At 37.5% G+C, this 25591-nt stretch overlaps 1 protein-coding gene across 1 annotated transcript in view; it reads right to left on the minus strand.

Annotated features, from left to right (window-relative positions):
- Nucleotides 1–25328, minus strand: part of kcnb1 (potassium voltage-gated channel, Shab-related subfamily, member 1) — a 36651-nt gene extending 11323 nt beyond the window's left edge. Inside the window, exons 1-4 of the mRNA XM_055213922.2 lie at nt 24940–25328; nt 24272–24321; nt 23955–24064; nt 23219–23876 (exon numbers count right to left, since the gene is read on the minus strand). Of these exons, the coding sequence (XP_055069897.1) occupies nt 23219–23794 (576 nt within the window). The 5' untranslated portion in view covers nt 23795–23876; nt 23955–24064; nt 24272–24321; nt 24940–25328. The remainder of the gene's footprint in view (nt 1–23218; nt 23877–23954; nt 24065–24271; nt 24322–24939) is intronic.
- Nucleotides 25329–25591: the final 263 nt, after the last annotated feature.

The raw sequence follows: 25591 nt of genomic DNA on the forward strand, positions 1-25591 counted from the left end.
CGCGATCAGACGCGTTGTCGCGTGGGCCGATGCGAATGACGCGATATGGGCGTCACGTTTGCCGTTAAAACACGCGCTATTCGCCTCAAACCCGCAAAAATATTCAACTCGTGCGAAAAATTCGTATGACACGAAGTTATATCCCGCGAGTAATCTAGAGTGAGCAACGCGATGCGATTGAACACTTTGCATTTGATGTAAAATTGCGGCGTGAATAAGGAGTTTAGCACGGCGTGGTGAACGCGATTCCGCCTCATTTGCGCGTCTAGTTTGCGCAAATGGCGTGAATTGAGCATTGCCGCGGGAAACGCGCAAGATGAAAAATTTGAACTTTGCCGTAAAAAACGTGCCACGTTAACCAATCATGAGCTTGCTCTAGTAGTGACGTGATTACATGAAGCGAGCGGAGTCGCTGAAGTCCCTCCCATGACGCGAATTTCCACGTGAATGTCTCGATGACTAGAATTTCACGTGCAGCTTACACGTGCAGCTTTCACGCACGAATATAGCGAGTAAACTCAAAATGTTCAATCGGCAAACTACGTGCGGCATACACGAATTTGACGCCTCAAACTCAGCTGGTGTGAATCCACAGTTAGAAAGAAAATCTTAAGAAAATTGCAGTTTTTTTCAAATTCTGTTTGCTTTATGATTAGATTTTTACACTATAGATGATAGAAATACAACAGGACTTAATTGTAGAGATTATTACACATAGGCCAGCAAGCCACTATCTGTAAACATCCTGTTAACCTCACACTCACTATCAGCTTGCATACAATTACTGAGTTTTACTTCCAAATAACTAACGTAATATATAAATAAATAAATTGTAGTTATTATGTCACTTTACAACATTTAATGGGCCAGGTAAACGCAATTAATGCAAAAAATTAAACCGACCCCGGCGAGCCACTGTTGTGTTTGGATGGTTAAGGGAGAGATGGGATTCTGATAGTGTTGCCGAACCTCCCTTCATGTCCCTTTGAAAGTGACACTATCGCCATGGTTACCAGAGGAGACCATGTCTTCCACATTTTCCACCGAACGATGCTGTGACAAATAACTACGAATACAAACAAGTCATTTCAGAAATCTTGATGAATCGTCCAGTCTTAAATACAGCTAAAAGACTCTCCTGCGTCCATATATCCTTTTCACCTCTCCGAACAGTTTTGGCCCGATCTACAAAGGACCTTCAGCTTTTGTCTGGATAGCCCTTGAGATACAAAGACAACAGAGAATTGCACCTGGGTCCTAACACGCATACAGTATATGCAAACAAACACACACACGCAGAGCTGACCAACCTGAGTGACTGGTTCTTGGCAGGGCCTTATATTTTTCCTTTATTATTCATTTGTCAGCAACGAGAAGGAAAATCCAGTCGCAGAGTCTATATATAAACCTGCCCAGCCCCTAACACAGTTATTAATAGCACAGTCGGGCAGCTTTGGGATGTTACAGGAGCGATTTCTCATACTGCACACAAACTCACGCAAGTGATCCAGCAGACTCCAAAAATTGTACACGTTTGTAAAATCGTGTGAGTTTGTGTGCAAATTAATGCAACACACATCCAAGGTAACACTACAATACTAAAATCCTGTAAGCATGTCATCTCTGTGTCATTCATCTAACAATGAGAAATCAGGCACAGATTTACCACAAATACACAAACTCAGTGACACACCCAGGGATATATGCGCACACACCTGTTAGTATATGAAACATTAGACGTCATTAGAGGCGTAGACACAAAGGATCAAACATAAACCAAAAAACGGGTTCACTAAGCAAACACACACGCCGCTGCTTATCCTGGCAGAGACAGCTGTGCGTTCAAGCGTCGCACAAGACACAGTTGCTATGGTGACAATGACGACACACTTTTTAGCATTGCAGGGATGGCAGAGAAAAAAGAATGTATGTGTGTGTGTGTGTGCAAGTGTGTATTGTGGAAAAAGAGACACTGGCGAAAGCATTTACACAAACAAACAATCAAAAGTTGCAAAGTAAAGGGCAGATTGTGCACAAAAAAAAACAGACTGGGTCTTACTATTAACATACGGCATACACACCTAAAAGAGCTGTCAAAATAAATCATGTAATATGAGTCTTGACCCGACTGTTTAAAGTTTAAAGGCATCGTGCACAAAAGAGATTACGTTGGGAAACAGTCATTAAGAGATGAGGTATATGAGAAATACGCCTGGTCTCATTTGCCACATGAAACCTACATTAGCAGTTAAACAAGCTTGACCGTTACCAGCATAAGGATCATTTTCAGGGTGTCATTTGTGTTTACATGACCTAGGCAAGTGAGTAGTAGTTCTGGATAGAGATCTTAGTTATTGAATTTAAGCTGTAACGTTTAGTGCGAAATATGAAAATGCATTTTTATTGGGTGATTCAAAAAGCTAAATTTAGTTAAAAATGTGGCCTTAGTTGAAATTTGCAGATTCGACAAAATTCATTAATTTCTCTCCCTATTGCTTAGAAAGTCCTTTCGAATGAGGTGCATGCTGATTCATCATATTTCCCCTCAAATCAAATTTCATACAATATCATATGCCCTATATTGAGTTTCCCGATCATTTCATTTAGTCTCTGATCAAATCAAATGCCTATGGTCTCTCTCTCTCTCTCTCTCTCTCTCTCTCTCTCTCTCTCTCTCTCATAGACGGTTTCAGTTGTAAAAACATAAACAAGCGGCTGTCGCGGTCCGCAGTAACTACTGATGAACTCCGCTAATAATAAATAACAACAACGTACTTTAAACGTAGTTTATTTATATAACAAGCAAAACAACACCACTTATTACACGGCTCTCTGGAATGCTTGATTCTGATTGGTCAGTTGAGACATTTGCAGGTTCGTTCTTTTCAAATAATAACCGCTCCAAATTAATAACGCATAGCCGGACTACTTGCACGAGTGAAATCGCTCCGCGCCAATAAAGATCAATAAAGATTACTGTCTGTTTGGCGCCATCTTGTGACAAACACTCGACAACCACAACAAGACACAGACAGCTTACTGAGACTGAACTTGACAAAAGAGCATGACAGCTACGAAGCCAACACACAGAAAAATACAGAATGGGGATTAAAACTTCTCAAAGACTGGCTAAAAGAGAAAAAATGGAGACAGACAAGTATGAAGCAGCGGATCTTAATAAGGTATTACGATCATTTTATGCATCTGTGCAAAGTTTCGCGGAAGGATAAAAATGTTAATTTAAAACAAATATGCCAATAAAATGTTTAAAATTCATATTCATGTCCGGTTTTTTTCTTATGTGGCAAGTAGCCGTGTAATAAGCGGGATAATGTAGAGGCAGCCGGTAGTTATTGGGAAATAAGCCCCTTCAGTGTGATACAAGACCCTCCGCTTCGCGTCGGGTCCTGATCACACTGTCGGGGCTTATTTCCCAATAACTACCGGCTGCCTCTACATTATCCCTTACATAGATTACCTATGAAACCAAAACATTTGTTATTTTTGACGAGGCATTTGTTCAAGAGATCAGTTTAGCAACTAGTTAGACCATTAAAAAAACGAAACCGGAAGTAAGGTTCGGATCCAGCCGTGTATCACGTGCGTCCGATGAAACCGTCTATACACACTCAATCAGGTATACATGTTTACGGGGACAATTCCATAGACGCAAGGCATTTTACTGTACAAACTGTATATTCTATTCCCCTACCCAGTCCCTAACCCCAACCATCACAAAAACCTGTTTTTTTTTTTTAAAAAGAAGTCTTTAATCTATGAAAACGTACCATTTAGTATTTTTTAAAGCTTTTCATTTTTTAAGCCATATATATATATATATATATATATATATATATATATATATATATATATATATATATATATATATATATATATATATATATATATATATATATATATATATATATATATATATATATATATATATATACATATATATATATATATATATATAATATATAATCGCGATTAATCACATACAAAATAAGTGATTTTTTTTGCATAATATTTATGTATTTATAAATACATAATAATTATGTACACACACAAAAAAAATCACTTTTATTTTGTATGCAATTAATCGCAATTAATCTTTGCCCACCACTTATATATATATATATATGTATGTATGTATGTATGTATGTATGTATGTATGTATGTATGTATGTATGTATGTGGGTCAATGACATGACGTTAATAATTTTGTGTCCGTATGCTTAAATTAAATGTAAAAGGGTTGACATTTCAAAATAAATTTGCAGATTACTTGCATACATTCTTGTTTTTGAGGACCAAGTCTAAAATTTCTGGTTTTGTTTCATTTTGAAAGAATATTTGGGGGATAATTGCAAAAATGTCTATGTCTGTGTCAATTGGTGTAACTAGTATTTTTTTATGAAAATATAAATATATTCATAAAAAATTTGGAATAAAATATAATCATCTAGTTTAGTGTAATATGATTTTTTTTACATACATTTTTACATAATTTGTCAGAGATTATTGAGAAAACAGAGCTATTTACAGCATATATCAGTACAAATATTACAAAAAATGCATTAAAATATACATTTAGAAATAACTAATGAAATGATATTTAAATAATTTTGATGATTTTGCTTACATGCCATCAAGGTGGATAAAATATTAAATATTTCTCATTCTTTGGCGCAATTGGCGGTTACACCATTTGACATTTTCAGGTCCATTCAATCTTAACTTTCATAAAAATTGTGCAAATGTCATTTTTAAATTGCAAAAATCAACAGAAATACCCTATGTGCATTAAAATAAACCTGATGCATGCTTTTAAAACAAGTTTTTTAAAAAGATTTTTGAATTTCTCATCTTACCAAATTGTTTTTGTCACCGTATGTATGCATGTGTGTATGTATGTATGTATGCATGTAATTATGTATGTATGTATGTATGTATGTATGTATGTATGCATGTATGTTTATTTTATAAAAGCATTAAGGTACTAGTCCTATACCACCAATAAGTCATGGCTGAAGGGTTTGCAGTACACTGCGCTTTGCATCATGCCTATAACACACCCTTCAGCCGTGACTTATTCCAAGATATATTCAAGGGATGTCTGATTCTAGCTAAAAAAATTAGATTAGTATTCTCTCTCGCCTTTATCTACCTCTTTCTATCTCTCTTGCTTGCCTCACTCTCGTACTCTCATTTGATAAACCTTTCTAGTACCTGAATGCCATTTATTTCACAAGCCTGGCCTTTGCTTCCTTGTCAGATCCATTCTAGCAGCAATCCAATCGTTGACAATCAGGGAAAGGTCTGCACTAAAGATGGCTTCCATGCATCAGCAGGCCTTGTGCTTTGTGTTTTATGGCCGTTTCTATTGATCGCACTGACAATAACATTGCACAGTGAGACGCACCTATCACCATAAATGTGACAAGCCAGATAAAAATGATAACATGGAAAACAGTTCAGCCAACACTGCCTTTATTTTAGGAGTGCCTACGATGCCAGAGAAAAAGTACTAAACTGTACCTTTTCTGTCCTGGGGTGGTCCCCCAAGGATCCGTTTCGGATCTTTACAGGTGTGCAAGCATAATACAACGTTGTACCTTTGTGGGTACGTTACTGTACATTTGGGACCTATTGTGTACCTTTAACGGTTCAGTTAAATGTTTTTTACCCATAACATTTAACTGGTACAGGACAGGTCCTTAGGGTATAATATTGTACTCAAAAAGGTACAACATTGCAAAGTGTTGTTACCTATAAAGGTACAAAAGGAACCCCCTGAGAAGACCACACCAGTGACAAAATTTTTTGTACAGGAATATTATGGATGGCTATTTTTAGGCCTATGAGATATGAAATACCATTGAAATTTCTATGTGTTTCTCCTTGACAGCAACGAGATTAAATTGAGAATGTTTTGATTCAGTTCTCATATTTTTCTCCCGTTATGAAGGCCCATGTGATTGCAAAGAGATTACAAAAATAACGCCAAACAGAAAAATCACAATGTCAGAAAGTTTAATGTGAATTTAAATTCCTAAATTCTTCCTAGACCAAATGAACACACACCTTCTCTTTATCAAACACTCACAATCTATTCCTGTATCAGACAAACTCATTTCTTGACAGTGTTAACAGCCTGGGAAAACTTGAATAGAAAATGAGACATCTTGTTCCTCTGTGATACACTTACTGCAAGCATCTTTGATAATCTCTCTGAAGATAAGCCTTCTTATAGATCAACTTTCTCATTTCATAATCACTTACATACCAGATTCATCTGCCCTTTAAACCAGAGTTCATATTAAACTGAGACCAATTAGCTTCTAGCCATCAAAGAGATGTTATAAACATAGTTTAACCATTTCAAAACCCATCTGTTCATTATGCTCAATTTCCTAGAGAGAGAGAGAGAGAGAGAGAGAGAGAGAGAGAGAGAGAGAGAGAGAGAGAGAGAGAGAGAGAGAGAGAGAGAGAGAGAGAGAGAGAGAAAAGAGTAAAGTGTATTTCCAAGTACTGCAGTATTCTGGCTTGTTTAATCATATTTTTTTTTCAGGAGAAACAAACATCCCCTACAAACATCCCCTAAACCCCCTAAAAAATCACACATGAGATCTTTTTTATATCTCAATTATTTCTTTTAGATATCATAGTGAAACATTTGCGTTGTTTCCAAAGTTTCTCATGACAAAAAGACCCACTAATCACACAAATGCCTCCATTAGTTTCAGAGGAGATCAATGTCAAAACAATGTAACAAACAGAGCTCAGATTTGCAAGTCTGCAATCCAAAGTCAAAATAATTGAAGATTTCAATAAGAACTCAAACATTTATTATCATATTTATCCAAATCTAGATTATTTTACCTATAGACTCTTATATATAAAACTGCTTATATGTTATTCACAGCGGTGCCAAGAACCGTTTTTGATTCCTCAAAGAACTATTCAGTCAAAGGTTCTTATAAGAACCATTTCTTTCATTCCTTTTCATAATCTAAACAATCTAAACTAAAATTAGTAGGGCTGCAGCTATCGATTCTTTTTGTAATCGATTAATCTAGCACTGAATCGATCGATTAATCGAGTAATCGGATAAAATTTTTGTGTGTGTTTTTAAACAACCAAAACAAATAATGCATAACGAAAATGACATGGCTGTAAAATGTTAAAGCATTTGGCTTTTATTTCTAAAACAAAACAGAGGTATTGGCATTTGGCTGCAAAAAATAGCCTATTTATTTCCATTTTTACCCATTTAGTGTTTATAAGTGCCAGTGCCAACAATTAAGCACTTTAATTTATTAATATGCACAACAGGTTTCATGCTGTATTCTAGCCCTTACATCAAAGTAAATATCTGGTTAATGTACATTTCTACACCTGCAGCATTTACCATTACTAACAAATAATATATCATTTCTGGGTTGAGCCTATTTGCTATAGTAACAACCTGTGTGTGTGCGCGCACGTGCACACACACACACACACACACACACACACACACACACACACACACACACACACACACATGCACGCGTGCTGCGCATGAGGAAGAGTGACACCCCAGTCAGACGTTCAGTTGCTTCATTGCATTTTGTTACGGCAGAAATACATACATTCATTTTCAATAGAACGCTGCATTGGGTTTGCATCACTTGCATTGCGGTGCATTTTAGTTTAAGAATCCGTTCGAAAAATCATAACATCACGTCCCGCTCTATACAGTGAATGCATGCAGCTGAAATTATTGTTGCGTGGCTACATAAAAGTTTAAGCATATGTGATGCATTACGCGATCGGTCTGACTCGCGTGAGAGAGAGACAAGGGTGCATGCATGTGTGTGAAGGGGTTCTTTTTTAAGCTTCTCTCTTGCAATTGACCGTGAATACGTTTAGTACTTAAAAACATCAAAGCTAAACATCATATCTAGTCAAACCGCATAACGACATCGCTACAAATACATTATGAGATTAAAATCAGCGGAAGCTACGTTACCTTGTTTCAGAGACGCTTATTGGTGACACACCAGTGGATGTGTTTCATTCCTGCAAGCCATCCGTTTTCATTTCAGATGCTGAATGTAATGTAATGATAAGAATAATGATCCCAAACTTTAGACTTTCTCTCTCTCTGCCGTTTATGGACATATTTACTCTCCGCCATCGCGCCAACTAAATTCAAAATGTATCACGCGCTATCATGTACTTCCTGAACATTGAACAACGGTCCGTGTGAATCAGATCTCGGCGCGTGTAGTGCCCGTCATAGGAATTTAACGAGGCTTCGAGGCAGAATTTTTGCCTTGAGGAATTTTTGTAATCGAGTTAATCGAGTAACTCGATTAATCGTTGCAGCCCTAAAAATTAGTTAAAGATTCTTTGTGGAACCATTCACCCAAAAATGGTTCATTTTGGACACTGTAATTTTACATTGTAATTATACTTTGAATGTATTTCTGTTTATATTTCTCCTAAGCAATTTTAGGAAAAACATCTGAGATTTAGTTGATACTTAAATAAAATACGACAAACGGACAGTTCATTACGATTCAGTAAACTTTTCTCCGCCAGCAATGCGATTTTTGCTGATACATCAAACACTGATTACGATTCGATCCAATTTGATTAAATTATCAATATTTTTATATACATGCCTACATAAGCGATTACATTTTTACTTATAAATGCTACCAAAATATATAACATGAACATTTAATGGAACTCTTTGATAACGGCACAATTTCTGTCCTAATTGGAACATTTACAACAACAAAAATACCTTTTTTTTTAATAAAGAAAATGAATAATGAGCAGTGTTGGGGAAAGTTACTTTTAAAAGTAATGCAATACAATACTAAGTTACCCCCCAAAAAAGTAACTAATTGCGTTACTTAGTTACTTTTCATGGAAAGTAATGTTTACGTTACTTTTAAGTTACTTTTGCGTTACTTTTTCTTACTTGGCTGAGGCTTGATTTCTTTCAGGTTTTTTATGATCCCAAAAATGTCAAGCTCTGGCCTGCCATCTCCGTTTCTGACTCAATCTGTTCCCGCTCAGGTGCACAGAGTGCATAATTTTACGTTAATATGTTCAGTTTAATTCAGTACATTATTTTATTTTTAAATCGAATTAGTTAAACTGAAAAGTAACTTGCATTACTTTTTTAAAAAGTAACTCAATGTGTACATTTATAAAGTAATGCTTTACTTGTTACTTCAGAAAAGTAATATTATTACGTAATGTCCGTTACTTGTAATGCGTTACCCCCAACACTGATAACAAGTCACATCAAAGTGTCACATACAATCAAGCTTATGATGGCAACAGTCAAAGTCTTTCAGTTTTTTGTGCCAAAATGGGCAAAAGTGACAAACACTGAGGTAGTTAGATTTACATTTACATTAGATTTACATAAAATGACATTCCTACCCAAACACAACTCTAACCCCAACGCCAGGTGACAATTGATTAAAGTTGAGAAAATATAAAAGAATACATCAGAAAAAAATTGTATTAACCAATACTTAAAGTGACATACTAACGCAAACGCCAAATCAAACCCTAAACCGAAGCGACAATGGTTTGAAAATAGGAAAAAGCAGTTGAGTAACCAATCCGTGAGAATGCCACGGAAAAGAAAGTCCGTGGCAGGGCCACGGAAATATGCGAAGATCCGTGAGAATGCCACGGAAAAACGAGCAAAAAATTCAGTGACTATCCCACAGAAATTCGTGAGAATTTTTTTACGTGTGGCATCGATGCATCGTATCGTTAGAAATAAAATCGATGTATCAATCCATATCGGTGTATTGTTGCACCCCTAGAAACACTTTAAATTGCTATAAAAACCAACCTCCTTTAGAATTGTTCCCACAAAGTACGTTTTTAGACTTAAAGTTTGCTATCCACCTGTCAAGACAGATATACCAGATCTAGGGTTGTTAATAAGTCTAAATCTTTATATTTAAAATAATCAGAGATCGAATTAATCCATTAACATCTTATAAGGCTTGAGGCTGATGAAGTTTGAAAAGGTTAAGATTGCTGATTGAGAATAATAATGACAACCGAAAAAGCTGTTTTACTTTACTGTAGGTCTGCAGTCACTCCAACCTACTGTACTGCTGTTGACAGTAAGGTTTTCCAGTTGATTTTAATTAAAAGCTTTCTGTCTGTATCGGATAGTCTGCTTCTGTTTATTTTCATTGACGATTTACACGTTATAAAAGCACTTCGCTCATGCATTATGCAAGTGCTCACTTTTCCGGAGGTGGCAGTTCATGTGAGGCAATCAAAGGTGCTGTAAGATTTATTTTTGGAATACCACACAAAAATTGTTCCTACCAACTGACAGATATCACAGAAATAAGTGTCCTGGGAAATCACACCTGTCCCTGTGACGGTCCTCCTTGGCTCTGCTAAAAGCTTTAGTCGGAGCTGCAGAAGCACTGTCTGGTAATGATTTAGCATTTTTGGGTGTCTTCATTCACCATGATTCAGCAGATCAGCCAATTTAATGGGTTCAGAAAAGCACGGCAGTATTGGCTTGATAAGTGCAGTTCTTGGGAAGGAAGTTTAAGTCAGAATGGTTCAGAAAGGGACAAAAAAGTTATAATTTAATTAATGCTGGATTGTTTTAACCCATGGGATAAAATAGAAACATCTTTGGGGTTAACTGAACCCAACGACTGTGTGTCTCTTTTTAATTCTGCACTAAATTAAAAATAACCCAGCATTTTTTACAGCAAATACTGGGTCTGGCCAGGTTATGTTGACCTTGCACAATACCAATCCTAAAGAGAAACCCTGAGCCTGTCCCAGTCAACATAGTGCAATATTCAGACAGCACAGTATTGACATTTTGTCATCAGAGACATTGAGTACAGGTCAACCAGGGCTAACTGCGAACCTGAAACTCTGCCGATGTGCAGTAGTCCTACCTAATTTGTTTCGTGTTAACAATGCTATACTTATAGCACCGTATCAATACTTTATACTTACAATAGAAAGTATAGAGTTCTTGTAGCTCAATGGTAGAGCACGCATGATCCCAGTGAACACACACACAGACTGATAAAATGTAGGCTATACCTTGTAATGCACTGTTAGATCTGACAGATAAAGATTTTAATTACATTTAAAAGAGTCAAATTATACAAACAAGCTATTAGTAATATTGATCTATTATGCATCCAAGGTTCCAGTTAGAGCCTGTTTGAAAAGTCGCTAAATATCTTCAGATGATGTCAATGCTAATTAGCATATTTGTGATGTCATCACATCATTCCTACTTCTTTCCTACTCTCTGTGCTCACATATTGTGTTATTATATTTTATGTTGTCAGTCAACTAACCAAACGAGACTGAACATGACATTAAAATGACGTGCACTACCATCTACTACACCACAGCCCACCAATAATGGTTTAACCCTGGAGAACCCAGGAAAATCCAAAAACCCATTTATTCTATTGAACAAATTTGACCCCGTGGGTCCTCCAGGGTTAAAAACAATTTAGGACCACCTTTCCAAATATGATAGTCACCAATACAGAATAACAGAGGATTGAAAACTGATGCCTTTCGTATTACTATGAAGTCTATTTAAGGTAAAAGATACACCCTTAAGGTAAAAGATACCACTGCTTCTAATGGGCAACCAAACCACAGGTGTCATTTTCACTGGAAAAAAAACACATTTATTTTAAAACTCATATTTTTTCATTGGGCATTTTCAAAATTTCTAGTGGGGCCCCTGAGTGGACTGAAACGGTTTAAATACATGCAGAAATGATGAAAGACAAAAAAAAGTATCTTTCATGTATTGTCGGCTGTATTAAAGAGCACCTATTTCATTGCTAAAAAACAACGTTATTTATATATTTGGTATAATACAATGTGTCTGTGGGGTTTATGGTTAAAAAGCACATTATTTTCCACATACCGTACATTTTTGTAGCTCCAGATTTCATTCTCTTCCTGCATGGATTTGAAAAGCTCTGTGTCCCTGATTGGCCAGCTAATCTGTACGTTGTGATTGGCCTGAATACCTCTGATGTCAGCCAGAAATGTGACGCTCCTTACAATTTTGGAAAAATTCGCTCACAATGCAATGCTAACAGGAGTTAATTTACAGGCTGTGAGTCCAAGCGGGAGAAATTATGATTGTTGTAGTCCACGAAAAGAGATTAACGTTGAAGACGATAACACGCGTCATCGTTTACCTTGGGGTTTGTACCTTTTGCATATCTTTAACATGTACTAATACACACCTACACATCAAGAAAATGTAAAACATGAATCGGACAATAAGTGCTCTTTTAAAATTATTTCTACTTGTTCACATGCAAAGAATTAAATATGTCTTTATGTGACGCATAAGCCAAACAACTAAAAGTAACCGGCACGTAAAAAAATTACGGTAAAGGGAAAAAACCCTGAGCATCAAATGCGCGATTCACGTCAAAAAGTGGTACAAAGGGAGGGGATACCCAGTGTTTTTAAAAGTGATCTACACTGCATGGGTGAGGCTTTTGCTTCTTTTCAAGGTATCGCGTCAGCCGGCAGTGTTTTTGAATGTAAAATGTATGTATAATGCGAAGCAGACGTGCGGTGTGCGACCCCCTTAACGTAATGTGTGTTGACTGCATCTGAATGAACAAACGTTTTATCTGTCATTGCGACATGATTGTTGTTGCGATATTCAAACATAAATTGGCTTTTAGATTATGCATCATGAATGGGCGTTTTTGTTTATATAAATTTATAGGAAAAGTTTGATGCAAAAATAACAAGATTTGTCAATTGAAAATAAATAAAAATCATTCGTCAGTAGTCTACCTCTGCCTACGCGGCCACCCGATTGACGCTCCAAGGCCCACCGATTAAAGGCAGGATAGGCAGGAATTATCTAAAAAAAACTTTTTTACAAATTTGTTTAAACTGTCTTTATATATCAATACACAAGTAAAATGTAAGTACTCTGAAAAAGAGAGTACAAAAATCGAGTGTCTGTAGACCTCTCAGCACCGCTCCAAACACAGCCAATTTTTCCATTCACTCCACCCCCTCCCTTCTGGGTTTCTTCTTAAGCCACGCCCCCAAAACACATGAACGCGCAAATTACCTCAGACAAGCGGAGAGGAAGGAGCGCGGTGCATGTAATAACATCAAGTCACAATCACATGTAATAATACACCTAACTTTATCACTAGGAATATAAACAGATGGCTTTTATAAACGGATGGCTTTTAGTACTCACTATTAAGCCAGTGTTTTGCATGGAAGAGTTTCTGTGATGAAAGCATTGTTGACTCTGACGAGGACTACACTCCGCAGACAATTCCACTACCGCATCATCGACTCGAGGAAAAGCCACGCGATATTTACTCTCGTTTGATTGCTTCGTTTATTCCTTTTTTGCCTTCGCTGACTGGATATACAGGTACTGTAAGATGTGAATGCAGTTTCTGTGAGTTGTGAATGCTATTTCTCTGCTGTCCTTTGGCTCTTCCTATTGCCTTGTGCACGTTCAAATCAATCGGGTGTGCGCATGTCTTGGCAGATCCCATAGCAACGGGTGGAGCCATGGTCGCGAGAGAGAGTGATATTTGAGCAAGCTAATCATATGTTTCGTCCCGGATGGAAATAATTAACTGTGTCTAACACAGTCGTGAGAGGCCTACAGACACTCGAATTTTACACTCTTTTTCAGAGTACCCACACTCCAATCATGCATCTGCATACAAAGACAGTTTAGACAAACTTGTAAAAAAGTTTTTTAGATAATTCCTGCCTACCCTGCCTTTAAGAATCACTGTACTAAATAAATCTAAGGTTTGTCCAAAAAGTTCACTAGATTTGTCGCTAGGCACTTAAAAAAAATAAATAAAGTCAATAATAATAACTCCTTGAAGAACAATAGGGTCCTCACACCCCGGTGTGCTCGGGCCCTAAATAAAGGAGTCTAAAAAAGTCTCAAAATCTAGTGATAAAGCTACTAATGGCGCTTTTCCATTGCATAGCACCCCACGGTCCGGCCCAGTCTGGGTCGGGTCAGCCCACTTTTGGGAGCTTTTCCATTGGGATCACTTCGTAGTACCCGATACTTTTTTTCGTACCACCTCGGTTGGGGTTCCAAGCGGCCCGAGCTGATACCAAACGTGACGCGTAAACACTGTAGTTCACTGATTGGTCTGAGAGAATCGTCATCGGCGCCGTCATCCTATTATGTAAAATATTAGCTTTAGCTTAAGGCTTGCTGCTAGCTTGCGCTGTCTCGAGCAAACATGTTGTCATCTGTGCTCTGTTTTAAGTTTCCAAACACCCTTTTAGCGATTAAAAACATCCACAGGTTGTGAATCAGGAACACATAAAAGTTTTTTCCAGACTTGCAGTTGGTGGCGGCACATTCGCGACGTGCACGTCAGTATTATTTATGCTTTAATGCAACTTCATTGAGGCTCAGCGGAGCGCCGTCAACAGACGCCACGGGTGTTTGAACAGAAACTGTTATGTGAGAGAGAGGTAGTTATAAACGCGATGTGCAAAGTAAACATCTATTTGTGGTGGCCAATTTTAATTTTGTGGCGGACTGATAAATAAATAAATGTATGGGAATGTACAAGGACGCTCTCTCTTGTATGATGTCACAGCCGTATGCAGCGCAAATATAACGACACGCCTATAATTCCTCCCACTGCGAAGAGATACTAAACTCAATGGAAAAGCTAACCACGCCAAAGTGAGGTGAGCTGAACCGACCCAAACCAAACCAAACCGTGGGGCACTATGCAATGGAAAAGCGCCATAAGTTAGCAACACTAAATGCGTCTTTCAGATGTACAATGCACATAAATATAGATAATGGTTAAGGTTTCCCAAAATTCCATTAGCTCCCCTTAAAGTCCCTGAGAACCAAAAGTCACGATGGACTTCTGTGTTCTGACATAAAACAGCGAGGGAAATAGTGTGCTTTGACTGGATATAGAAAAGAAGGCGTTTTATTTAAAAATGGAACTGGCATCAGACTGACAGTTGGAGGGGGCGGAGTTAACGGATGCTCCCGCCCAAGCTGTCTAGCTTGATGTCATCAGAGAATTATCGACAGAAGAGTGGAAAAACATTTTCAGATTTTTATTTAATTAATTTTTTTAAAATAATGACTTACATTAATAAATTGTTTATAATAAACAGTGCAATATTATGTTAAAATGTTTAAAGGTCACATTCTTCCTGATCCAATTTTTTAAACCCTAGTTAGTGTGTAATGTTGCTATAATAGCATAAATAATACCAGTAAATTGATAAAGCTCAAAGTTCACTGCCAGGCGATATATTTTCTTTAACAGAATTCGCCTTTCAAAGCCTACAGCGAACGGCCGGTTTGGACTACAGCCCTCTACTTCCTGCTTTAATTATGTCACTAGAACAGTTTTTTGACTAAACTCCGCCCACAGGAATACGTCAGTCGTCAGCTAAACTAACGGTAAGCTAAGCTGCTATCGAATCACAACACACTAAACAAACTACACAATCAGAACTCGTTACGTATTTCTGAAGGAGGGACTTCATAGAACAAGGAAGACATCAGCCTGTTTTGAGGACAGTAAAATTTAACAGACAGTAATATACAGTATATATAGACAGTAATATATTTTATATCGGGCAATGTAAACACAATCAAAGCTTTAAAAACACAGAAAGAACGGGACCTTTAATTTTATTGGGACTTTAAGGATACAGTAACAAGCAAACACTAGAAAGAAAAGCATGTGAGACTGCGGTATATAGTTTTGTGATATAGCATGCCGATCAAACTAGCAAGTTTCAATGAGGAAAAATCAATGTCAGCTTCATTATGTACTCACTGCACACTACACACTCTTACTTCAACACAGACACAAGCCATCGCCCTGGAAACCGATGAAGTTTGCCATGGCAACAGAGGCTCGGCTGCCAATTGTGTGTAGGTGAATGGGAATGCTGTGATTAAGGATGGATTAACACATGTATAGACCTTTTGGGACTAAAACAGTTTTATCTTTTTGAAGTTTGTTACTTTTGCTTAGGGCTGAAACGACCGTTTGAAAAAGTAACTTAAAAAGCTCGGAGCTTTGTGAAGTCACGCTTATAAATGGTATCAGATTCATTATGTATGCAAAGTAGGAGAGATATTTCCCATAATTCTACGGTGTATAAATCAAATGAATTCAGGGGCCTTAGGTCCGTATAATTGGAAAGTATCTTTAAAAACTCCGGTACGAACCGGCTCTTGAATGTCAAAGCAAGACGCACCGCTCTAGAAAAGTCACTTCTGTTCATGCAAATACACTGCGAGCCAGCTTGCATTCATGACTCGCGGCATGTTTTGCTAACTGAGAAAGGAACACGGAGAAATATGCGTCGTTTTTAAAGCTTTTTAAAACTATTGTTGCTGGATGGTGGTACATTTCTCTAGGGCTTGGTGAATCTGCTGATTAATCTGAACAATAATTACTTTTCTCTATTTATTAGATTTGAAGACCGCCTAGTCGCCTTAATGCTATGAATGACCTTCTAATGATTTAATTAAAGAATTATTCATTATATATGCAATCATATGGGTTGTTATTAATAAAACAGGGCCCGAGTGCCGAAGAATATCATCTGCTCAGGAAAGTCAACAGCAGAATTTTACAAAGCTCTCCACCTACTATAAACTGAATTGTCACCAGTCACAAATGTTAAAAATGTGATCACATTTCTTCAACCCCAAAAGTCTGATCTTACTGAACAAGCAATGAATGATACTTTACTGACCCACATATTCATAAATAAGGTCAATCGGATGCAGGGCGATTAGACCTGAATGCACAATAACACACCAAATGGCTCCTAGAATGGTTTATATGTAAAGCTCGCTGAGCATTAGATGATTCATGAAACAATGTTGTGATTTATGAATCATAATAAGAAAGTTCTCATGTATGTCAGAGGTAATTGGGATATTCTAACTGGAAACATCCACACGTTAGGACCTGTTTCCATGAAGTGATTTAAAAAAGTGGCCAAGGGCACTGGAGAATGTTAGCATATAAAGCAGGGGCGTAGCCAGAATTTTATTTTAGGGGGGTCCTATCTTAAAATGAGGGGGCAACTTGTATATATATATTTAAGTTTATATAAGTTAAGCACAACAACGCGGTGACATGAGCTAATCCAATCAAGTTTGAAAATAGCTGCATTTTACCGCACAGCATTTTGATTGGTCAATCTATCAATCAGACTAAGAAATCAGCAATCTTATTTTATTTTAAGCAATTGGAAATCTGAGGAGGCTGGACATGTAAATGAGGGGGCCAAGGCCCACCCAGGCCCCCTCGTGCCTACGGCCCTGATATAAAGCCAGGATTTAAAGATTTATAATATCAATATAATAATACCAATACGCAAAAATAATAACAATGCATAACAGGTGTTTTAAATAATTTTTAGAGATGCACCGAAATAAAAATTCTTTGCCGAAACTGAAAACGAGGAAACCAAGGCAGAAAACCGAAACAATGAAAGAAATTATTATGCCAATTATTAGTACCATTGCATTTATGGCTATGACTGTGTACTAACTTTACTAGGGGTGTGACCGATCACAAAACTCACAGTTCGTATCACATTACAGTTTTTGAGGCAACTCTAATGAATCTAATCTAATAACAAATAAAGATATTGCAAAAATGTATACAAAAGAATTAAATGAATGTCTTTATTGTATATATTAAATATAATAATTATTTTTTAGAGCTACAGAAGTGATTTTTCTCTTTGTCTTGAATTGTTCGATTAAAATTAATGACACAGACTTAAGCAGGTTAATTGAGGTTACTGTCTCTTTAAGACCAAATAAGCACAGACTGGTTTCTGACTGTAATCTACAAACACTTAAACATAAACAAATGTTCTTATTAGAAAAGAATACTGTGGAGATCATTTTGTCAGTAACAGAAAGATTTTTGTTTGCTTGCTTTTTGAAACGCGTCTCTCCGTGTATGCACTACTGAGTGCACTTAAACGTGAGCACGCACATGGACGGAGGGCGAATTCCAAACGCCGCAGCATAAATAGTCGCCCCACATAAAAACGTTACTTTGTTTTTTATTGCTTAAATTGCCAAATGTATTTTAATAGACTACAGTATGAGACACATTAGCGCAGCTCTCTCTAAAGTTTACACATCAAGAGTTCTGATCTTTGAAGGGCATAGTGATGATCACGTCTGACTGGAGCTGGATCGGATACATTCAACCGCATGTGCGTCTGTGCGTACAGAAGGCTGCTCACTTTAGCCCCTTTTTGCCGTTAAATACGTCCACAGCTTTAGACAAGCACATGCAGGTCGTGGTTTCTGTTTGCGTCAGCACAACATTTCGGTCGTATAGTTTTGGTGATAAAAGTCTTTCTTTTATGGTGGCGGAATATTCGGTGCATCCCCAATAATTGTATATACTGTAGGCATATGTTCATAACCCTTGTTCACTTCTTAACTACACAGACACTGATATAAAATAAAACACTGGACTGTGCTTATTTATTATAGATACAGTATGATAGACATGCATTTCTACTACATAACTCTCATGACTTCAGTACAAGTTACGTAGGTACAGATATGTATACATTTGGTACTAAAACACTGTAAAAATGTCTGGGTTATTTTTTTACCCATAATGGGTAAATATTGGACAGAACACACCGCTGGGTTAAAATTGACACAACATTGGGTCATTTTTAACCCAGCATGTGTTCTGTCCAATGCTTACCCATTATGGGTCAAAATAACCCAGCCATTTTTAGAGTGAATGTGCTTTTGAGGTGCTAATATGCTTTGGTACCAATATGTCCCTTTGAGGTACTCTTTAAGTGCATAGGTGTACTTTTTAAATGGGTACTGCCCCCAGCTTTTCAATCATTTTTTTGGTTTTATAAGCATTATCTAAGGTCAGTGGTCATTATCCTGTTAACCCTTCACTAAAGTTTTAAGGATCTCAACCATGCATCAAACTCTGCAAAGTAACCCCGACTTTTATGAACTCTGCTACCCACACTGATTTATAACTGTGATGGATACAGAACAATAAAATCAATGTGGATGGCCCTTTTCTCCTAAGCAATTTGAGATATGGCAGACACTTGATACTTAGATGAAACATTATTCAGAACTCCATTTATCATAAGGAGTTTTTATAGAGCAGTCAACATAGCAACAAAATGTTATTTTAGGAAAGTTTGAATAGAGAAGTAACTGCAACATGAAAAGCATAAATGTTTTGAATTCTGTTCAATTCAATCCTTCAAGAGTATGTTGGGCCATCCATTTCTGAACTAGAAGTAGGTCATAAAAAAATTACAGCAATCCGTGAACAACACGTTTAAATCAAATAGGCTGAAAATAACCTAAATTAGTGTTTCAAAGTACAACATAAAGGTTTGAACACAGTATAGTAATGATGGCGTCAAACCGGCGATGAGCAGTTCATGCTTGACAGTCAGTGTTTCTGTAGTAGTACATTTCCTATGGGTAATATTAAAGGCTAATATTGAATTAAAGTTCAATAGTTATAGTTAAAGTGGGCATTAACGTTTCACACTGTGAGATGTGTTGAAAAATGAAATGGAAGTGTAAAGATGAATGTTATACACTGTAAATAGAGGTTGGTTGTTTCAACTTAAAAATAGTAAGTGTTCATGCTGCCTTAAATTCAAATTAATTCAACTAAGTTAAAAAATATAGTTAACTTAGCATAACTGTTGAGTCAACTAATATTTTAATATTTTATATACAATAAGTTAAATTAACTCAAAGTTTCAAGGCAGCATGAACACTTACTTTTTTAAGTTGAACCAACAAATCTTTTTTTACAGTTTTGTTTTGAAGTAAAGTAGCATTGCAAAATCGCACCTTTTAGATCAGAATATTACAATTTATTTAATTAAATTTTTAATTTTATATTAATCTCTGTGGGGTGGTTTCCCGGACAAGGATAAACTTAAAGGAATATTCCATTTTCTTAAAAGAAAAATCCAGATAATTTACTCACCACAATGTCATCCAAAATGTTGATGTCTTTCTTTGTTCAGTCGAGAAGAAATTATGTTTTTTGAGGAAAACATTGCAGGATTTTTCTCATTTTAATGGACTTTAATAGACACCAACAATTAATACTTAACTCAACACTTAACAGTTTTTTTCAACGGAGTTTCAAAGGACTATAAACAATCCCAAACGAGACTTAAGGGTCTTATCTAGCAAAACGATTGTCATTTTTGACAATAAAAATAACAAATATACACTTTTAAAGCACAACTTTTCGTTTAGGTCCGATCCAGCGCGACCTAACGTAAATGCGTAGTGACGTAGGGAGGTCACGTGTGACATATATAAAATGCACATTTGCGGACCATTGTAAACAATAAACTGACACAAAGACATTAATTAGTATCAGTTGACATACAACAACGTAGGAACGGTCCTCTTTCAACACACTTGTAAACACTGGGGCGGAGTTTCGCGTTAGTCCTCTTTGACCTCTTGACATGATGATGTATTGTGTCGGGTCACGCTAGCGCATGACGACCGGATCCAAACGAGAAGCTGTGCTTCAAAAGTGTATATTTGTTATTTTTATTGTCAAAAATGACAATCGTTTTGCTAGATAAGACCCTTGTGCCTCGTTTGGGATTGTTTATAGTCCTTTGAAAAAAACTGTTAAGTGTTGAGTTAAGTGTTAATTGTTGGTGTCTGTTGGAGTCCATTGAAGTGAGAGGGATCCTGCGGTGTTTTCCTCAAAAAGCATGGTTTCTTCTCGACTGAACGAAGAGGGACATCAACATTTTGGATGACATGGTGGTGGTGAGTAGATTATCTGGATTTTTCTTTTAAGAAAATGGAATATTCCTTTAAGCCAGGACTAGACCTTAGCTTAATTAGGAAATATAACAAGTGTTAACAAAAATGCCTTACTGAAAACATAACTTGTGTGCATTTTGAGGCATTTTAAGATATGTCAGTGCAAGTTGTTTTCAGTTGGGACAGCTCTTACATTTATTTTAGTCTAGGACTAGTCTAATCCCTGTCCGAGAAACCGCCCCTGTATGTTTAATATCTGAGCAAAAATCCTAAAGTTGTTTTCTGACAAAACTATAACAGGGGTTAATCTTTGCCTCTGTAATTGAAAAGTCAATGTGAGATACAACCATGTACATTGATATCTGCCATAATTTGTTGAATACAGGATTAATGGACAGGGTGGATTTTTAGAAATAATTATCAGCAAATTTCAAATGCATTTCACCATCAAATCATCCAGTCTAATAAAAGAAGTACATTGTCTTATAAATTTGTCTTACAAAAACTAAGCCCAGCTCTGGTTTCTAAATCAGGGACATCTCATGGTCTTATACTGTACACTCTCAGAAAGAAGGTACAAACATTATACCTTTTTTGTCACTGGGACGGTACCTTTTAAAAAGTACCATTTAGGTACAGATATGTACCTTTGCTGTACCAGTATGTACCTCTAAGGTACCAGTATGTAAATGTTGTATACTTTTTAAATAGGTACCCGCCCTAGTGACAACTTTTGTACCTTCATGTACTTTTTTTCTAAAAGTGTATTTTGGGGTCAGCTATCCTGATATGAGACCAGGTTGCCCGTCTGGGAGCTTCAATTAAATACAAAAGTCACAACATACTTTAACAAAATGTCCACCTTCAGTCTTGAGGTTAAATATTATCAAGAGCATCCAGTAAATATAGCAAAGCAGCGCAGTATTAGCGAAAGCAGAAAATATTTGAATTTTGCCTCTCAAATGTGACCGGACGTTAATTTGCAACGATATGGCGGTGGTCTGACATAATCTTATTGTGTGGTAGGACCATGCAGCGAAATTTGATTTGCGACAGATGTAGACAGAGCTCGGTTCCAGTGAGAATGGGGAAGAGGAGGGGTCGAGAACAGAATGGGACACACAGTCTCATGGAGGATAATTAATGTGACATTTGCCTGACATTTAGCCAGAGGTGCAGCGAAGAAGCATGAAAAAGAGGGAGAGAGAGAGAGAAGAAAGACAGAGAATAAGAGCGAGTCCAAAAAGAAGCGTGACTCTTTTCTCGTCGGTGTGCTTAGAAGACCATATGTATCTGGGTCAATGACAAACAATGATATTGCAGACGATAGAAGTTCTTCAAGACATAATATTTGTATTTATATACATTTTTGAAAAAAGTGCATAGTGTTTTCTTCAACAATGTAGATTAAAAGAATTAAGAACAGTACATATGTATAATCACTTGTAATTTTGCATTTTAATGCAATTTTGCACAAATCCAGACCACAATATTACGCTAAGCCACTGACCCACATGCACACGTGCACAAAGCAGTACGTGTCCACTTCAGCCGTGAGCCACAAACACTAACTTTGTCCTTTAAGTGACTTATACTCCTTCCTTTAAAAGTGATAGAGTCATCCATCTGTTGCCTGGTAACAGGAAGGACAAGTCTCACACTGAAATATCCCTCCCAATCCCATGTGACCATTAGCACAAAGGTACACAAGTATAGAACTAGAACAAGTGAAACAGAAGGCCATCACAGAGACGAAGCAAAACAAAGAGAGCTGGTTTGCAGATAAACACTGCACCAGTCGACCACAATGCGAAGCACTGTTCGGTGTTGATCTAAGCACACTTTTCAAACATTGTCAACCACAAAGCAGACCTCAGGCAATATTAGTAATGTTAAAGTGACTATGATCACCCAGCATGTTAGCTGGCACATGCATGCCAGGAACGTTTACATGGAAATGTGTTTGGAATTCAAAGAAACAAGACTGTGTCGATTTGTTGTGATTGATTACACAACTGCATCAATTTGGTTCGAGTCCAGAAGCCTGAACTGCACTTTTACATTGCGCTTTTAAGCTAATTGAATGTAGATATACAGTTCCTAACAGTTGAGACTGCATTTTTTCTTGGCACTTGATGATGTTTGACACAGAATGGCGAGCCTGCAGGAAAATTAATGTTGCATGGCCAGAGATTTACACCGCTGGATGGTTTCGAAAGATTTAACAAACTATAGAAATCCGCAAGAACCAACACATGCATTACTTTCTATTTCCCTGTAACATATATATTATATAGGAGGAGTGATGTTTACCTTGGCAGCTACAGATGATCCAGGTTTCTCTAGCAGATCCCAAAGTTTCTTCCTTTTTTCTGAACAGCACGTATTATCAAACTCTTCCCCGTCCCTGTCTTTCAGAGTGTCGGCTTCCCGTTTCAGCTCCTCATTCATTTGCTCTTTCTTTTGGTGGTAGCGCGCCTGGCAACAGGACTCCAAATAGATCTCATCCACACCCCAATAGTCCAACTCTTGGCTGAAGGACAGGGCGCACATTTCCTCCATCATGTGCAACTTTCCAGTGCGGTAGAAGTTCAGTATAGACGTGAACGCCCCGGGGTGCCGGTCGAAAAAGTACTCGTTGTCGTCCAGGTTGTAGTCGTCGCATACTTCCATGAGCGCGTCGTGGGTTTTGCAGTCTCGTAGTTTGCCCAGCCTCGTGCGCGGAAGTCGGTCCAGGGTTCTCCACAGGACCTCGTGAGGCAGACCGCCAACGTTCAGCTTGACGCGCCGGTAGCACGACATACTCCGAATAATATCCACAGGCTCCGGAGGGAGAGAGGCCGTCGACCGAGAGCCAACTTTACTCATTCCCGCGGATGGTTTATCCATTTTGCTCTCAATTCATGTATGGACTGTCCTACAAATGTGTCCGTGGGACAGGGAATGTTTGAGGGGATTCATTCTATTTGAGCTGAAAAACAAGAAATGCGCTTTTTTTTAGGCGTATGTGTTTGCGTAAATCATATTTAAGGCAAAAACAGACGCTTACCTCCAGAGACATTGTGGCTGAAAGCTTAACTCAAGAAGTCGCTGTCCACTCCAGTGGTGCTGAATTGACTGCTGCTGTATTAATGGTCAATTTTGTCCACCATGAATCATCTGTTTCCACCCGAAAAAAAAAAAACACAAAATGCATTTAAATATGTGATCATAATTCTTTAAAAACAAGCTGGTATATTTTAAAATGCCAACATCGCTGCTGTTAAGAACTCTGCATGTTGATGTTGCTATACGCGGATTCAGAGTAGATTAAGAGTCCATCAACTGTACTAACAGTATAAAAGGTTGGATATTAAATTTCCCTACCTTGTAACTAAAGAGTTAAGCGCAGGGTCCGCTGTAGCCCACCCGTACAGCTGCATCAACACACCAGCGTGTTCCCGACAAACCAGAGGAAAAACATGATGACATGATCGTTAGACATTTTGATTTAGTCTATCTTGCAATGCATCGCTAATTGAAATGGATTTGATCGATTTTTAGATTTAAAGCATCGCACATCCTTTAAGGGATAAACACCAATCCAAGAGTCATCGTTGACATCCATGTGTCAATGCAGCCGCGCTTATAACACCAATTCACTGATAGAAATCCCGTGCAAAAGTGACTTTAGATTTGAAAAACAACATCATTTCACACAGCAGGCACATTAAAAGCAAAACATTGTGGGAGTGGCATTCATGCAATTCATTGATCCTGCATCACGAATCATAACAAAAATGCAGTATTAACGCCATTATTACACTATATAGCCTACAATCTGCATAGTTGTCACATAATAATATAAATGTGATGTATTGTGGATAAATGTATGTATACATATTAGGCTAAATATTTATTGCACCACATCAGTTTCCGATCATCAACATATATTTTCAATCAAACGATCAATACCAGATACTTGTCATCTATCAATTTTTATATATCTACATCTATATATTAGGTAAATGAATAAAGCAATAATAAATACATACCTCAATATGTGATGGCTCATTGCTGACAGCGGTGAGAAATAGTAAAGCATTAAATTGGAAAAAACACAGGGACGTCACAGTTTAAATAAAGCCTGTATACATCGCGTCGTTTATCTTTTTCAAACATAAACATTTCGCCCCGTTTCTTTTTCTTCCTAACGGAAAGAGATCAACAAGTCTCGTGGTCCATCCACAGTGTTTTCCTGCACCGATCTCTTGCGTGAAGGCGAAGGCGACAGCTGCTTTGCTTGCAGATGGCTGGATCTCCATACCGCCCAATGGCAGATAGACGCTTTAACCCTTGCCACCCGAAACAAAAAGGCTCCTGGAGCTCCTTCAGATTAACCTGTGTGAAAATGGCGCCTGGGGAGAGCGCACAGCAGGGATAAACTATAGCCCTTAATTGCATTAGTGTTTTTTTTTTTGGTGATTTATTGCTTTATACACAAAATCATCCTACATAATGCAAAGAGCATTCTGTGAAAAATAACCATGCTATATTAGATATTGACTGCATGGTCATGGTCAAAGATTGAAATCAATGACTGAAATCCATTTTAGTGCTAGAGCACCTTTATAGTACCATAAGTGGTGACTATAGCACCACTTATGGTTCAACATAGCACAATATGGTTCTACACAGGTGATACAA

This window comes from Misgurnus anguillicaudatus, chromosome 8, assembly GCF_027580225.2.
Source record: "Misgurnus anguillicaudatus chromosome 8, ASM2758022v2, whole genome shotgun sequence".
Taxonomy (NCBI): Eukaryota; Metazoa; Chordata; class Actinopteri; order Cypriniformes; family Cobitidae; genus Misgurnus; species Misgurnus anguillicaudatus.